The sequence below is a fragment of the Bos mutus genome, chromosome 22 (genome assembly GCF_027580195.1).
Source record: "Bos mutus isolate GX-2022 chromosome 22, NWIPB_WYAK_1.1, whole genome shotgun sequence".
NCBI lineage: Eukaryota > Metazoa > Chordata > Mammalia > Artiodactyla > Bovidae > Bos > Bos mutus.
Window position 1 is genome coordinate 21,794,572 of NC_091638.1, and position 17,872 is coordinate 21,812,443.

Consider the following 17,872-nt stretch of genomic DNA (forward strand, 5'->3'; position numbering starts at 1 on the left):
TTCCTTTTCCTCTGAATGCTTCGGTGGCGCCTTAAACTTAGGATGATGCTTAAGAATAGATACAGGGGGAATAATTTCCATCTCCACGCCAGAGGCAAAGTTTCCAGAAGATAGGCTCATTCAACATAATTCTCCTCTAAAGGGAAGTGTGGAGTAGGTGAAGATGGATGTCTAGCGTGTTATTTCTCTTTCCCAATGAAGTCACCGTTTCACTCTAGGACAGCAGCCAATGACAAATCCGATGACTCTATAATGATGCCTATAGCAGTAACCAAGCCTTCATAAGCTTCTAGCCAAAATAAAGTTATGGCACAATTACACAGAGCCCTGGATAATTTAATAACTGCTCATTTACATGCTCACATGGTAAGAGGCCATGTTTCCAAACCGTTGAGTTTTGGAGCTATAAGCAGCATCTGGTTTAACATCTCTCATTTGATAAATGAGGGAAACTGAGGCCCAGAAGAGGATGGAAGCTGTGGCAATCTCATCCCCTCAGCTCAGAGACCCCTGGGCTCAGTGACAAGGACAGAGTTAAGGGGCTCATGTCACCATTTAGTAGAGGAGCCGACCAGTAATCAGTCAACCTAATTTCCCAGAGTTTGTTTTATTTTATAAGCTATTAATAATTGCCGAAGCAAATTTAAGATGAGAAACCACTTACTCTGGAGACAATAACTGTTGGTGTTTTTTTCTGGGATTGAAGCCCATTCCTGATCTGAACATGAAAACTCTGAACAGCACAGAAGAAACAATGGCAAGGATGGCCAAGGGCTGACTGATGGGAACACGGGGATTTACAACATCCTCCCCCATCAGTGTAAGGGTAACAGACTAATAAGAAGTGAAAAGACAAAAAGGCAGGAAATGGCAGAGATGAGTGAGGGTTAAGCCAGGATTCTCTTCAGGGGGAGCTCTCAACCTGAACCCAGTGTAAGAATAGCCACTGTGTGATGCTTCAACATGACTGTAATAAATGCTCCTCAACTCTGGCATTTAGTTTTCACAAATCTGACTTTTACAAGGCTAACACTGTCCTTAAATTGTGGTGTCACTCTGAATATGAACAAATATTCAACCCTTCAAGTCAACTGGGTGTCTACACAGGTGCAAGAAGACAGGTGCCATGACCCTAGAAGGGCAGGCGGTTTAAGTCAGTGCACCCAGGGCATCTGCTAACCCTCGTATCCTAGTTTGCTTTCTTTTTAAGGAACTGGGGCTTGCTGAGGACACAGACTCCATGTGCATACAGAGCAATGGAATTTCCCACTCTATTCCAATGAATGTAACAACCATGAGGGTGAAAGACAGGGAAGCCTGGTGTGCTGCAGTCCATGGGGTGGCAAAGAGTCAGACAGGACTGAGTGCCTGAACGAGACACCACATAACACCAAGTAGCAAAGTGCCGGCCTTTGCAGCTCTGCCTCAAGTTCCTTCCACTACCTTCTAGTTTTCTTAGCCCAGAGTTTTCTCATCCCTGGGGCCAAGAGAAGATATCAGAGAGGCACAGTGGATGGAGGATGTGAACGCACACAAGAGTGAGAGAGAGAGAGTGTGTGTGTGTGTGTGTTTGTCTATTGAGTAAAGCAGGGAAGAGGGTTTCAAGAGAGTATAGGAACTAAGGATCTTAATACTTGCAAAAGAAAAGATGAAGCAACACATCACACCTCCCTGTGTATCTGAGCCCCAGCTACAGATTCTCCAAGGCATAGATGATTCCCGTGACACTTTCAGGAAAAGGTAAAGCAGCTTCATAAACAAGCCAGAGAATTCTTTTCTGCAGATGCGTCAGAAGAGAAATAAGCTACTTAGAGGGGAAAATGTATTTCATTTTAATTGCACTTCTAATGAGTACATTTCTCCTCTTCCTAAATATGCAAATCATGTTTAATTCAGTTATTACTTTCAATTTTTCTCTTACCAGCAGAGCTATGAAGCCAATTAAAATCTCTCAGTTGACAACCGTAGCTGTGTTTAAGCTTCACTGAAACAAAAACTGCTTTTGAAACAAAGACAGACCAAATAAGAGAAGGTATTAGCTACAAAGCAGTAGAAATCTCGGAATGATGAGCTGGCCATTCCTTGACCAATCAATCCGTCGGGCAGTCTTAACTCCCCACTTTATAGGGGAGAGCCTAGAAGAGGTTCAGTCACTTGGCCAGGTCACAAAGCCAGTGGGTGATGGAAGGAGAACGAATTCAGAGATCCCCACCTCTTGCAGCTGAGGTCTTCCTACTCTGCCAGGCTGAAGACAACATCTCAGAAAGAGGGTTGACGAGGTCTCTCACCTCATCATAAAAGGTGAAAATCTTTCTTTCAATTCTTAAGCCCCCTGGAGAGCCTATTTTCTATACCTATTGGATAACACAATTCAGAGAGAATGAATATATCTGACCAGTCTTGGTATCAGTACTTAGTAGACCTATATATTGGGCTTCCCTGGTGGCTTCCCTGCCTGCACTTAGTAGACCTATATATTAGAAAGGATAAAATCATTTTTTAAAATCCATGTGTTTATGGTTGTGCTGAGTCTTCGTTGCCGCACTTGGGCTTTCTCTACTTGTGGCAAGTGGGGGCTGCTCTTTGTGGTGGCTTCTTGTTGCAGATCACAGGCTCCAGGCACTCAGGTTTCAGCACTTGCAGCACGTGGGCTCAGAAGTTGTGGCCTGCAGGCTCTAGAGCGTGGACTCTACCTGTGGCACGTGGGTGCAGCTGCTCCCCACATGTGGAGTCTTCCCAGACCAGGGATCACACCCATCCCCTGCATTGGCAAATAGATTCCTATCCAACACACCACCAGGGAAGTCCAAAACCACCGTTTTAATAGCTATCATGGAGGTCTGGATGAACCACACCATGAATTCAGGATCATCTCCTAGAGTTGGAATCATGAACTATTTCAGGGAAGAGCAAAATCAACAAATAAGAGGAAGTTCCCTTCTATTGAGCGCCACAGCTGAGAAGACAAGCATACACAAAGGTCTCTGTCAACCTTTTTGGGTATCTCTCTTATCTGACTGCATGAGTGCGGTGCTGCGAGGACGTTCAACATGACCGATGATACTTGAGCTACAGGAGCTTGGATGGAGCCCACGGTGGCTACAAGGACACACTGATAGTGGGGCCACCTGTCCACGAAGGCTTCTGAGGTCCACACCATGGGGGACACGCATGCTGTTCTGCTAAAGATGAGCTAGACACCTCGCGTGGGGCTGGGTGACAAATGGGTTGGTTCAGCAAAACATGACCATGCTTTGAAGTGCTGGTCGATGAGGCGTCCCTTAGAGATGAGAGAGAATGGAGTAGGGGTGGGGTGAGACCAGCGCCTGGCGGGCAGCCTGCTTGCACAACGCCTTCTGCCACTAACCGATTCCAGGGAGGAAGGGAGTGGAGCGGAGCAGAGCAGGGGCGGCAGGAAAGGAGGCAGGACTGCGCCGGCTCAGGCCGGTGAAGGAGGAAGAGGACCAGAGCACCCAGAACCTGACCTCCAGCCCAGTTTCCCCTCCCGCAGCCCCGCCCCTCAGCAGGAGCTGGAGTGATCACAGGGCAGCTGGAATCCAGGGTTTCAAATACAAACCCTGGCTCCTGACTAATGACAGGAATGAAGCAGCATCCTTTCTAAGCTGGTCACAACAGCTGGTGCCCAGCGTACTGTCGGCATTGAAGGATCACACTAAAACCGTAATGAAAACTGGCTGCAGAGAAGCCCGCCAGGGCAGCCCTGTAAAGGGTTTTAGACGAGGAAATGTAGCCAGCCTAGCTGGGCCCCGCAATGGGACTTGCTGGTGAGCAATGACGCATCTTCTGTGGCCAGTGATTCCACTGCCTGTAAAATGACTCGGGTCTAACAATCCAAACTGCCCTATAAAAGGGGGAAGACCAGTGTCTTCCGAGCACGTGGGCTGGTCAACGAGCTCTCAGGTAGGCTCAAATGTGCCATCCTGTGAGCAGCAGGCCTGTCTGTTCTCCATCCCTTTAATTCTATCAAAATAGGAGCATTTTAAGTCCTTCTGGGAGCTCTCCAATTGAATCAGGTCAAAGGCAGCCGGAAGGAAGCCTTTTCAGCACCTCCCAGAGGCTGGAGCCCACTTACCAGCTCCCAAGGTGCCTGGGTGGTCCTGGTGCTCAGATGGGGACAGAATCCTGAACCCCACCAGCTCTGCTCCTACGGGGAGGTCCACGCACTCACTATCAAACCCCAGCACGCAAGACCTGCAGAACCACACAATTCCACAGCACCTGGAGGTGCTGACCCACCTCTGAGCTTCTTCTGCCAATTCATCTCATTGAAGAGGTCCTCGGACCGCAGGAAGAAGTCGTTGATCTTGCTGCCCTGCTCGTCCCTCTCTGTGGTGTAGTATATCCGTAGTTTTGACTCTTTGGTTAGGAATTCACATATACTGGGCACGGGGAAGACAATCTGCTCCATGGTTCGGTCTAACCTGACAATCTAGGGTGAAAAAACGGAGGAGGTTAAAATGGTCAAAAATCCTTTACTAAGGACTTGGCACAGGCCACAGGCTCAGTATTCGGCCTAGATTTTTTCTTTTCTTCTTTTTTATCCATACCACATGGCATGTGGGATCTGAGTTCCCTGACCAGGGATTGAAACCACACCCCCTGCATTGGAAGGCTGGACTCTTAACCACTGGACCACCAGGGAAGTCCCATCTCAGAATTAAAGATCAAGCGTAACACAGACCTGACCCGGACTCTTCTGGGATTTTGTAACTCCTGGACTGGGCTGTATCTCTTAGATTTATGCATAAAACCGTTTTGGTAAGTCAAAATATTTTTCTAACCTCAGACCCATGAATTGTACTGTGATGAATTTATCTGGAACAATTCAAAGTGTGTTTTGTGTACAGATTCATATGAGGCTCGGGGCTGCAGATGTCCAACAGAACTTTCTGGAATGATGAAAACAGGAATGATGATGCCGCAACTGTGTGTCTGCCCCTTTGAAAGCAGAGTCCCTTCTCACATACGGGCACTGAGGACTAGCACATGTGGCTGGCACAACTGAGAACTGGAGCTTAGTATTTAATTTCATTTAATTTTAATGTAAACAGCCAAACACAGCTAGTGGTGATCCCACTGTACCATGTAGTGCTAGATCATGGTACAAATCTCACCTAAGAGCCTTTCTCAGATTGCAAAGGTGGGTTCTTTTACCTAGATAGGAACTCAAAAAGGAGATCTTCGGTTTTCACAGATGCAGTGACCTCTGACCTCTGACCTGTCAGAGCATCTAACATGTGTGATGCATAAAACAATAGGCTCTTTTAATACTGGTATCATACTCATTGTTCTTTTAACTAGCTTTGCTGGTTCCTGGGGTGGACACTTCACAGATATTCCCCATGCTCTTCCTAGACAGGTTCAGTTCCCAGAGAGCTGTCTGGGGGAGACTGTTCAAATTTTTCAACACTGTGTTGAGTCATAGTCCCGGGGAGGCAGAAATTTCAAAGGGGGTTCAGGCTGCAATACTAAAGGGGTAGGGCCTCCCTGTGTCCTTCCTCTCCAGGGGCTGGACAAGTCAGGTGAGGCCCAGAGCCACACCCTCTCTGAGAAGTTCTGGTTCCCAGCCTCCCAGTGCTTTTTTTCCCAGCGCAGCAGGAGAGATGACTCAGGTCAAGCTGCAGTGGGAAACTCTGAAACGAGGCAGGTTCCCACAGCCTGGCCTCCCTGAATCCTCGGAGATGTCGTCTGGAGACCAGTGGTTTCCAAATCAAACTGGAGATCATGTTACCGAGTCTGGTGCATAAGCCAACCTCGTTAACTGGGAATGGGGGGCGGGTGTTGGTAACGCGGGTGCATACACAGTCTGCAGTCCCCCACGGCCCTCCTGCTTTACATCATCGGGGGGCTCTGGATCAGCCCCCATTACACGGAAGGAACACGATCTGAGAAGAGACAATGGAGGAACAGGTGGTCTCCTGGCACGAACAGATACTTAGATTTCAGGGCGACCTGCATGGTGTGACCAGAGTGATGGGATGAGGGTCTGTGGAAGCCTGAGTGACAGCAACTCTCTATGTCCTGCGAGACTGGAAGGTATGAGCAGCTGCCCAGGAACAGGATTTCAAGAGCTCAGGCCGCCCTGCCTGGCCATTTCTCTCCATTATTCAAGATCGATTCATGCTTCTCTTTTAGTCAATGTACAGTTGGGAATCAAAATCTATCCCAGCCCTTCTCCACCTCTAGTGGGTGACCTTGTTAACACCTCTGCACCTGATCAAATGTCAGTTTGATGGTGAACCAAGGAGCTCAACCAGACCATTTCCAAGGTTCCTTCCCCTCTGATGTTCCACACCGCAAATATCTGAAGTTTGTCTTCTAAGGGCTCCAGAGAACAAACTTCTGGTCGTGAACAATCAATTGAGATTACGTGCTCATGCACACTGTCATGGCCAACCGATGGGTGAAATGACGCATTATATGAGGACAGCTGCGAGACCCCAGACAGCGGGTGAGATTATCCTCTAACATGCCTCTATCCTGCAAGTCTCATATGGCCCAAAGGAGTCTGCTAGTCTTTCAAAATCCTTGCTCTGACACAGATACTGTATTTGTGCATCTCCTCATTAGCTGGTCAGGACACACCATGCCTTACTGCCTGAAGCCTGCGGGCGCAGGTCTGGGCCCTCTCAGCCCCCAGGAGACAATGCAAGGAACATTAAAAACACCCATGGGCTCTGTGGTCAGCCAGACATGGATGAAAATGTCAGCCCTGACACTGAGAACTGGACCTCTCGCTGAGTGATGCAACCTCTGAGTCCTTTCTCGGTATTGTCCCAGCTGCAAAATAGAGATGATTTATTTCTTGTGTGTGTGTGTGTGTGTTTTCAAGTACAGATCTGGTTGTATTACTCCTCGGTGGAGTTCAGAGGGTAAAGTCCAGACTCCTCCCGCCAATGCCGGACGCAGTCCTGCAGGACCTGGGCTTGTCTCTTTCCTCTCTGACCCAATGTTTTCTCACTCCTGCTCCCTAAGCCCCACCTCTTCACCTTCACCTCCCACCTCGGGGCCTACCAAACTCTAGCCTCCTGGCTGTGCCCCTTCGTTCCCATCCTTCGGAAGGTCTGCGCTGAGGTAACACTCTTCAGGACAGGCCGCCCTGACCACCACACTCCACAGCAGGCCCTTCTGTGGCACCGTCTCATGATACCGTCTGGTCGTCCTCATGCCCTTGTCTGAGTTCACAGCGCATCTCCTTGTGTGGCCTCGCTCGGGGTCTGTCCCCCCACTACCTTGGCTGTCACTGGCTTTGCGCATTGAGTGCGGGCCCTGGTGCACCGTAGCGTCTCACCACCTGTTCACCGCTCAGACCAGTGACCGCACGCCAGCCCCAGCCCAGGGCACCCACTGCGGAGGCCCTCAACGCGAGCCTGGGTCCCAAGTGTACCCAGCCTTTACCTCTATCTGGGCCGTGTGCTTGGCATAAAACTCCAGAGCTTCGTCTCCATCCACCTGGCCGCCGGGTTTCAGCATGGTCTGAAGCTCTTTGTTATGTCGAGCCAACTAGAACACAAGTGCAGACAGGGCAGTCAGTTCTGTTTGCAACAGCAACACACAGCTGCCTCCTGGCTCTGGGTAGAAAAGACGCATGGGAACAAGCGGCAAGCTGGAGGGTGAAGGGGGGCCCCCCTGCACCCCACTGAGGCCTGCTCTGCACGGCAGCTATTTTGGGAGCCTGGCAGAGTGGCATGGAGAGCGCATGTCCACTCAAGGGCCCACTTTGCCCTGGTTTCCTTGGCCAGGCAGGAGGAAGGTGGGGTTTTCTATCCAACCTCACAGAGCCTCCTTAAGGAATGCCCTGAAACCTCACAGGGGCTACATTATCATTTTTTTTAAAGGTTAAATAATTTCATTTGATAATGAATGTACTTGCTCATTAAGATTGAGTAAGCTGATTTGGGCATATACTTTTTTTTTTTAAACTTTAAACTTTTTATTTTGTATTGGGGTATAGCCAGTTAACAATACTGTGACAGTTTCAGGTAAATGGTGAAGGGACTCAGCCATATATATATACATGTATCCAATCTCCCCTAAATCCCCCACCCATCCAGGCTGCCACATAACACAGAGCAGACTTCCAAGTGCTATACAGTAGGTACTTGTTGGTTACCCATTTTAAATATAGCAGTGTGCACGTGACCTTCCCAAACTCCCAGGGGCTAAATTAAATGCCAGGAATGGAGGAGACAAGGAGCACAGACTTCTCAACCTGCAGCCCAATCCCATCACTGTTTTCTATCAAACGCCTCCACCTAAGAGAGGTGGAGGGGACCAGAAGCAGCCGAGTTCCCAGCTGCCCACACACCTCAGCCTGCTCCAAGCACGTCAACCTCCAGAAAGAGGAAGTGTCTTCAGAAGCCCAGCCACTTGGGAAGCGAGTTACGAAACAGGGCATTCTGGTGCCAGGGTAGGAAGTATTACTCCATCCCCCGAAAGGCAAACAAAGACAAGGCAGAGTGACAAGTTCCCAAAGATTTCCAAGTGCGATAGGCCAGGCAGCTGAGGTTTCTTTCTTGAGACGGTTAAGACAGACTCATCAATATTTATGAAAAGACTAGGACTCCTTTCAAGTGTCTGGAGACACAGTCATAAACTATCCAAGTGTCATGGCTCAGCGGGAACGCTTTTAAGAAATGTGGGGGTTTCCAAGGACGTGACCCTGCGGGAGTGGAACACTGGAAGCAGCCTGGACCTCACACTCGGGGTCCGGTGGCTGGCGGTACCCGTGAGCCATGTTACCACGCGCCCAGACAACCTCAGGCTGAATCCTTACAGGAAAAGCAAGTTTAAGGGCGCATGCACGGAATGCTGGCGTTGACTGTCGGGCAGGGGGGCCTAGGGAGGGGTCGCACCTGATGAGCTAGGATGTAGATGTTGTGTCCCACGTTTCTGGGGGAGGCAGCTCCGTCCTCACCATTCTCACCATCCTCGAACTCCACTTCACCTTGCATGTAGGCTTTCTTGATCACTTCCACCTGCAAGAAGGGCCATGGCACAGAGCCCCTGTCTCAGGAAGACCCACACAGGACGGGCAATGACAGCACACACATGGAGTCTCCCCTTCAGGGACAGACACTGCCCACCAGGCTCAGTACACTTTTCCTCCAGGTGTGGACACAGCCTCAGAATCCTTCTTAATACAATCACAGGCAGCCACTGCCAATCAGCCTCCACTGACAGGAGAGGGAAACCCATCCATTCTCCCTAAACCAACAGACATCCTGTGGCTGATCTATGACTGTCTATCTTTTTTTTTTTCCCTAACTTTTAATTTTGTATTGGGGCATAGCCAATAAATGGGCTTCTCTGATAGCTCAGTTGGTAAAGAATTCTCCTGCAGTAGTGCAGGAGACCCCAGTTCGATTCCTGGGTCGGGAAGATCCTCTGGAGAAGGGAAAGACTACCCACTCCAGTATTCTGGCCTGGAAAATTCCATGGACTGTATAGTCCATGGGGTCACAAAGAGTCAGACACGACAGAGCGACTTTCACTTTTTTTTTCATAGTCAATAAACAATGTTGTGATAGTTTCACCTGGACAGAGAAGGGATTCAGCCATATACATACATGTATCCATTCTCCCCCAAACTCCCTTCCCTTCCAGGCTGCCCATAACATTGAACAGAGTTCCCTGTTATGACTGACCTTCTGCTTTAAAATGGGACGGTGGCTAAAAAAAAATGCACCCAAACGATAACATGATACAAATGAAGCGTAGAAACCAGTCTTGTCCTATCTCTTCATCTCCTCCTGTCATCTCTCCCCATCCCGTACCTTTGCCATTTCAGGAAAAACAGAAAAGAAAACCATTCGCCTTTAGGAACAGCTGATGAAACTATTTTATGGCTTCAGATATTTTCCTGTCCCTCGCAGCCTACACCACATGAAGAAAAGATCTTTGACAGATGACATCTACCAGCACTTTCTATGCGCCGAGCACTATTCTTTCAGAAACGTGAAGGCTCATCCACGCTTTATGAGGTGTCAAAGATTCCCCTTGATTATGGATGAGGAAGCAGACTCAGAGAGGCAAAGGGGCGTGACAAAATTCACACGAGCGAGCTGAGCTTTGACCTTGATCTTCTCACGCCCAGAGCATGCTTCCCAGGGCATCTGAGTGCTGGCCTTCCTGCTCCCATCTGCTGGCCTCAGCTTCCTGAGAGGGGGTAGGGTTGGTTCTGCCTCTTTCTCAGTTCCTCCCAGGAACCCAGCACAACACCCTGGACAAAACAGGGCCCAGTCAACGTTCATCAGATGAACCTATCAAGAATCAATCATTTAGAGAAAAAGAACACAACGCCTTCAACTCTTAATTCGCACTAAAAATTGATCACTTTAACGACTCAAAAGGCATTTCCGCCTCCTGCATCGCCACGAGGACAATACTGTGAATTACTTCTCACTGTCTGAGATCAAGCACGCAGAGGGCCACACATTTCTGCGCTGACACCAGGTCAGGCCCTGGAAATAACTGTGGAGACAACGCCCTCACTCTCTGAGCTTGTCTTCCTGTCGGTTCTTTAAAAACAAACCGAACAGACAACGTGTCGCACAGGACATGGGAGCCTGAACGCACAACATGTACGTGTGCACACACATATGTGCACACGTGCTCCCGACCTTAGGGTATCTCTGCTGCACTCCTTCTCAGAACCATGTTTGTTCTAGGAAGCCTTTGACTCTGCCCTGCGATTCGGGAATGAAGCTGTTCAGCCACAAGGGGGCGACCTGGAAGCCGGTGGTACCCAGGGGGCTGCCATGTCCCCCACCCAGGATGGGGTGTGTTCTTGACTGATGGGAACTGGAGTGGGGTCCCTGCTCAGTCATCCATCCCCACTCAGGAGTGACAGATCCCAGTCTCCCCAACCCCCAGCCCCAGTTACATAAGCCCTTACGTAAACCGGGAGAGGACTTCCGTCTCAGGCTGAGAACTCACTCCTGGCCTCAGAGATCAAAGTGCTGGGCTCGCTGTGAACTTTATTTAAAGGGACACATAAAGGGACTTCAGCCGGCCCCAAGCACACACTGGGTCACCGGGCGGCAGGAGAGTTTTAGTGCCCTCATTTAGGTCTGTCAGTTACAGTTTATTTGCGTGGGAAAAAGTCTAAATAGAGAATTCCGTCCTCAGTTCGGTTCAGCATCTCTGCCAGTTGCTGTCTCGCAGTCTACAGCCCTGACTCCCGGCCTGGAAGTCACAGCCAGCTGTTAACATCACCCCCCAAAATAAGCAAGTGTGTTTTCTTTTTTAAAAGACCCAAAACATCAGCACCGCCCCCTTGCCCCCGCCCCCCACCAGAAAAAAAAAAAACCCACTATTCTGTTGCCCAGGTTCTCGATACCAAGGAGAGATGTAAATTCTTGATCCCCGGACAAAGCCACAGCAAAGAACAGCCGTGAATGAGCGCATTCTAGAAGAGTTTACCACGTGCGGGCACCACGCACAGAGCTCTGCAGGAATCATTTGCTTAGTCTCCCTAGCAACCCTCTGGACTAGCTGATACCATCCTCTTCCTTTCAGGGAAGTGGAGCTCAGAGAATCACCAAGATGACCCAGAGAAGGGCAGAGCTGTGGATGTGAACTCCAGGCTCCCACACCCCTCCTGGTGCCACCTTCCCCGAGGGAAACAGCCTGGGGAGGCTTTCCCTGGGGGCTGTGCTGAAGGCAGAGGCCACCTATTCCATACAGGGGTCACTCCCCTGCCCTGGTCAGTGGCCTGAATCAAATGTTCTCTTTGCACTTCTGATTGCTGGCATCATAAAGAAAGCTCAAGGAAGTAGATACTCTGCTCCGGCTCCCACGAAGCTCTGATGCTGCTCAGCGCCAGGGCCAGGGGCTCAGTCGTCCAACTCACCAGTTCCTTGGGCCTCATGTTATAGAGGATCCGCTCAGCATTCTCACTGTCATGCCTGCTCTCCATGATGGCCAGGAGTAACTTGGACGCATTGTTCTGAATGGAGACACAAAGGGAGGAAGACATGAGGAGGAACTGCCAGGGGGCCGGCCTGAACCACGGGTGATCAGGGGCTGCATCCACATGTTTTGCTCCATGGGAGGGTGTGGGTCCAGCGCTGGGTTGGCCCAAAAGTTCGTTAGGGGTTTTCCCTAAGAGTGTACAAACCAGAACAAACTTTTTGGCCAGCCCGATACATCCAAAACCACCTGCACCGACTGAGAAGGTGCCACTTACGACCCCAAAAACATGTCCACAGGAACAGATGATGGGCAAAGAGGCACCTACCTGTTTGGGTACAGTTTACCCTTACCACTTGGTCCAACTCCTAGTGGACATGGGACAGTTAAACAAGGGAGCTTGGTGGATCCCCTGGGACCCTGATGATGACAGCGGTCAGGAAGCCCCTGAGACAGATCCAGATGCCTTCAGGGGCAGGGGTTGGTTATCAACACTGTGATTCAGCCTTGCAGGTCAGAGAAGGCTGACAATTAAGGTAATTCCTCCCTGACCTAAGCGAGTAGGAAACGGCAACCCACTCCAATATTCTTGCCTGGAGAATTCCACGGACAGAGGTGCCTGGCGGGCTATGGTCCATGGGATCACAAAGAATCGAACATGTCTGAGTGACTAATACTTATACTTCCCTGACCTAAAAGAGCACTATCAGCTCTTATAGCCCCTAATATTATCACAAGAGTACAGCCAATGCCAGTTAACAAAAGGGACCCAAGGGATCACCGTACGCATGTTAAACCATCATTTCCCACTATGTTCAAAGTTTTTACATAACCACTCCCTGCACATCTCAGCTTTTAGGTTCCAGGACTATGATAATCCACATGCTTCTTTGTGTATTGGATTTGAAGGCTGTTGTTTTGGTGAGAGGGAGCAGTATCTTTTTTTTTTTTCTCTCCCCAAGCACAGATCACAGCAGTTCCATCGGGTTGTTATGCCATCAAAAGATGGCTTTTCACAGGGAAGAAATGTCTCTAATAACCTTCAGGTTACTGGACTAGCTGAAAATGCCACTGAAATGCTGATGAGGAGCACCTGAAGGTCTCAGTTTATTTCAGGTTCTCCTCTTATATATCCTGATAAATGGTAGCCAGGGATATGAGCCTGAATGAGGTGATCCTTCCACAATAGGATTTGTCAAAGGAGTTAAAAATAGCCCAAAGAAACAAATCCACTTAAATGATAGACCCAAACTATCCATTAGCATGGACTCTCGGTTAGAAACATTAAAATGAAATAAAAATAACTGGGTGATTCCTGTGGGCTTCTGTGTTACCACCTTCCCTAACGACCTTTCCTCTGGCACCACTGATGCCATAAATACAGACTGGCTTTTCAGCTAAACCCTGCAGGTCCAGGCTCTCCCATGACAATGACAAAGCACCCGGTGCTCCATGCTGGGGTGAGATGGAGGGCAGATCTCAACCTGCCCCAACACGGGAACGGTTAAAAAGGAAATGTGCTCAGGGAGGCTGATGTTTCAAAACACATTTTAGACACCAGGCTGGGTTGCAAGCCCAATTCTCAAAAGTAAAACTTTGGACTCAGAGAATCTTCGGAACCCCTAAGACAGGAGTGAGGGTTTTTTGTTCTTTTGTTTTTACTTTATTTTTAACCAATTTTCTTGTACATTCAAGAAATCAACATCAGGAGTAGCCCGTCAGCTTCTCAAATATTCAACAAGCTGGCTTGTAAACCCAGCGGCTTAAGCATCTTGAAGCGATTGCTTTCACCCCATAGAACTCTTCTGGTACCAGAGGGAGTGAGCATGTCCAAGGTGCTTCTGCATCAGCCATCTGTTTGTATAGGATGCAAAGAAACTCATCAGACGCTGGGAGGCACAATACTGGCTGGTTTAACTTTTCCTTATATCAACCCAGCATTGATGAACCTCCCTTCTGCTAAATCAATCACAAAACAGAAAAAGGTGTTCCCTGATACGATCAACATACAACATTTTTTTTTGGTCCTCCATAGTTTTAGTGGTACTATCCCTCAACTGGCCCTTTTCCGCAATGGGGGAAGGGGAAATGAGAGACCACAGAGGGAATGGAGTTTCCACTGTTTCTCTGTCTTCACCTTTCAGAATCAGCTTGTTAGTTCTCAGAGTCTGTCTGAATTTGCTTCTTAGCTTTGGGTGATGAGTTCCCATTCCATGTGACCTGTGAGTCGAAAAACTGATATCCTCTCCCAAGACCTTATTTGGAAGGGAAAAACCAAAGTTCTGCCTTTTACTCAGAACTTGCAACGTGGATCATTCATTGAGTTTAAAACAACTGTCTCCAGGATTTAGTTTCACAGCAGTGACCACGTCACGTGCATGGGCAACACACAACAGTTTCCAAACGCTACTGCTTTTCTGCTTTCAATTCCTACTTGCCTTCAGTTCTAACACAAGGTCCATCCTCTTCTTTCCCAGAGGGTTGATGTCATTGAGGATCAGGGCTGTGATGATGTCAATGCCATTGGATTCATGGGTGGCTATGCAGTTCTGAGAAAAGAGGCACACGCAGACATTGACACAAGGCTGGTCATGTATCAGACGTCAAAGGCCAACAGGCTGAACTGCTATTTCAACACAAGGTTTGCCACTCCCAGTCATGTCTCTAGGGGAGGGCAGCAAATTTTCCGTGAGAAAGTGGTAAAAATAAAAGACAGATGAAAATCTCTAGTTTCAGAATTAACAGTAAACAGTAGGAAAGTCCCCATGCACTGTAACTGATAAATTGGCCGCATCTAATCCAAACAGCGCAGTGGGCTTTTGTTCTTAAGGGAAAATATGGTGTGTGACTGATTCTGGGCTCTGAGCACCGGTTTCCCCTTGAAAGGTGTGTTCCATTCTCTCTACATCACTCGGTTTTCGTATCGCACACTTTTGCTTCAGGCTCGAGCTTGGAAAGCAAGTTTTAATTCACGTAATATCAGAATTAATCACCTTCCCCCAGGTAAGATCCCCGTTTGCAGCAAAATTCATACCAGTACGCTCCTTTGCACAGACCTCAGTTTGGCAGAAAAGCCAACTTGAGGTTATAAGGAAATTCACTTAGATGTCAGATAAAACCTCTCCCCCACAAGCCTCTTATAATTTTTTTGTTTGTTTGTTTTCACTTTAACTCCAACTATACCATCTGTCTCATCAGGAAACCTGGAGAGGAAAGTGGATCTAACAAAATGCTGGCCTCACAGTCATGGACAACTATGATCAGAATCTCAATATACAGTGAGTGCTCCCTCTCGTAAGTCAGGCTTCTCTTCTGAGCCAAGGTTCTGGCCTTGGATCCCAAGTAACACGGCATGTCATACCTGCCCTGGCCACTGGGTTTATCATGGGCTATTTTAAGCACTGGCCTATCCCTTCCAACTAGGAGACAGCTAGAATTTGAGTTAAAAACCACACTCGTTCTAGCATCAGTGCAAAACCTCACAAAATCTATAAGATGTCATGGATAAGCAATGACTCTACTGGGTTCCACTCCAAAAATGTACTTCTTGAGAGGCACCAAGGGGTCTTGGGCATCCTTGGTGGCTCAGTGGTAAAGAATCTGCCTGCCAATGCATGAGACATGGGTTTAATCCCTGATCCAGGGAGATCCCACATGCCGCGGGGCAACTGGGACCATGTGCCACAACTGCTGAGCCTGTGCCCTAGAGCCCGGGAGTTGCAGCTGCTGAGCCTGCGCACCTAGAGCCTGTGCTCCACAGCAAGAGAAGTCACTGCCATGAGAAGCCTGCGCACCGCGACGAGCGCAGCCTCACTCGCAGCACCCAGAGAAAGCCCCTGCAGCAGTGAGCCCAGCACAACCAAAGACAGATAAATAAACAAAAATTATTTTTAAAAAAGACTAATGGGTCTTTCTCTTCTCCGAATGTCAACTGTGTTTTTCTCATATTATTTTCAAATGGTCTCATGTCCAGGAAGGCTCTTCTCTCTTAAGTTAAAACCTCCTTCTGTGAGGTGGTCCCTTTTTGTGTCTTCCCTAATATCTGAAATAGAGCCCAATCTTCTGGTCTTACTCATTTACCTCCAACTTTACCATGTATTCCCAGCAAAGTTAAGAGCTGGGCCATTCAAACCAAATCAAGCTGGGCATAGACCAGGATGCCCGCTGATGCCTGGGATCAGGTCACATCCTGAAACATAATAAAATCCAGTGGCTGCTTCCTCACTGCTGGACAGAGGCCTCTGGTTCTCCTGACTCCCAAGATCTACAGCCAGATGCTATATGACTTCTGAACTAGTCCATGTCATCAAGGCTTCAAAATGATACACCTTTTTTTCTTTTTCCCCACCTCCTCAAAGAAAAATGGAATTACCTGATTCTCATGGCAAGGTCCTTGACAGTATTCAGTCAAACTTTCCAGGGTTTGGTTGATGAGGGCCACATTCTTTTCGTTGATATAGAGTCCCAGAAGACCAAGACCCCCGGTGGTGCTTCCACAAATACAGTCCAGAAACTGCAGTGTCTCGCACACCAAATTGTAGTTGGTCTTGTTGTTTTGGCAACGGAGGAAGTTCTGCAATTGGGGCGTCCCCAGGTTTGGGGAGCAGAGGCAAAGAGAGAGGGAAACGGTCACTCAGCCTGCCATTGTGATCATGTGTAGTCAGTTGGGGCACAGGATTGCATTGGTTAGAACAGAAGAGTCAGCCCCCACGATGGTCAGCCATGGATGCGGCCTTGGCAACAGCTACAAACACTTGGCTTTTGTATGGGATGCAGTGGAGAAGAGCTCCTCTTTGACAACCCACTTCAGACTCCGAGACCCTTGTTTCTCATTTCTCCCCTTCTCGCTCCAGCCCACCTTCCCGCCCACCGCATGTTAAGTTCAGAGTCTTCTGACATTTCCAAGGACAGTGGTTTTATTGAAAAGATGATGGTGTGGTCTGGATGCTGAATGCCGCCCAGAGTGTAGTCCTGAGGGTAAATCACCACAGCATAAAGTGTCACAGGAGGGCTTACGCCACGGCCCTGGTGGGGATCTGGATTACCTCATTGGGTCACTTCCATTATTAAAGGAAGGAACGAAAGTGAATAAATGTGTGTATGCTTGTGTGTGTGTGTCCAAGTATGTATTCTCAAGGTAAACTTACAATGTTAACAAGACTTAAGAGCAGATACTTTCTCAATGAAGTAAACCAAGGCACATTCAATAACCTCATAATACAATGTCTATTTTCATACGGAGATTTTTTTTTTGGGGGGGTCATAGACTCCAGTAATCTCTTCTTAAAAAGAGGCAAAGATTAACCACAAATACTTTTGGGCATAGTTATAGAAGTTACATATATTTGCTGTAGAAAATCAGAAAATTATCTTTCTGGATTATCTTTCTAAAAAGATAATTAAAAAATAAAATGAATGTAACTTTTGACCCAGTAATTCCACCTCTGTTACTGTTCGCAAAGTACGTATTGGATGTTTGCGACAGCACTGTTTGAGACAGAGAAGAACTGGAAGCAACCTAAAGGCTCATCAGTTGGGACATAAACAAATGATAATCCATCAACAGTCTTTAATATTGTAAGTTGCAAACACCGAAGCAGGTCTGTATGTATCAATATGGAAAGATCTCTAGGATATACTGCTGAGTTAAGCAAACAAAAAGGGCAAATAGCAGATTAATAGGGATCCAGTGCTCCCATCTAAAGATACAGGAAAAGGACAGGAAGGATTCACAGTTCAGAACAATGTGGGAATGCGAAGAGGGACTTTTTTTTTTTTTTAAACCGAACACTTATTTTCATTTAAGCCTTCATAGAAAGAATATATTCATTGTATAATTCATGATGTACAAAGAATATATTCCTTGTACAATTAAAACATTTATAAACGCACAGATTAAAAGCTGGTAATCAAGTTTAATGCTTGACTTGTCAACAAG

General features: G+C 47.9%; 1 protein-coding gene across 2 annotated transcripts in view; it reads right to left on the bottom strand.

Annotated features, from left to right (window-relative positions):
- The window catches only part of ITPR1 (inositol 1,4,5-trisphosphate receptor type 1), a 355,281-nt gene that overhangs the window by 55,679 nt on the left and 281,730 nt on the right, over positions 1-17,872 (bottom strand). For both annotated transcript variants that reach the window (XM_070360064.1, XM_070360063.1), the window contains 6 exons: positions 16,307-16,507; positions 14,373-14,483; positions 11,876-11,971; positions 8,877-8,999; positions 7,420-7,524; positions 4,258-4,450 (listed from right to left, as the gene is read on the bottom strand). In XM_070360064.1, the coding sequence (XP_070216165.1) occupies positions 4,258-4,450; positions 7,420-7,524; positions 8,877-8,999; positions 11,876-11,971; positions 14,373-14,483; positions 16,307-16,507 (829 nt within the window). The remainder of the gene's footprint in view (positions 1-4,257; positions 4,451-7,419; positions 7,525-8,876; positions 9,000-11,875; positions 11,972-14,372; positions 14,484-16,306; positions 16,508-17,872) is intronic.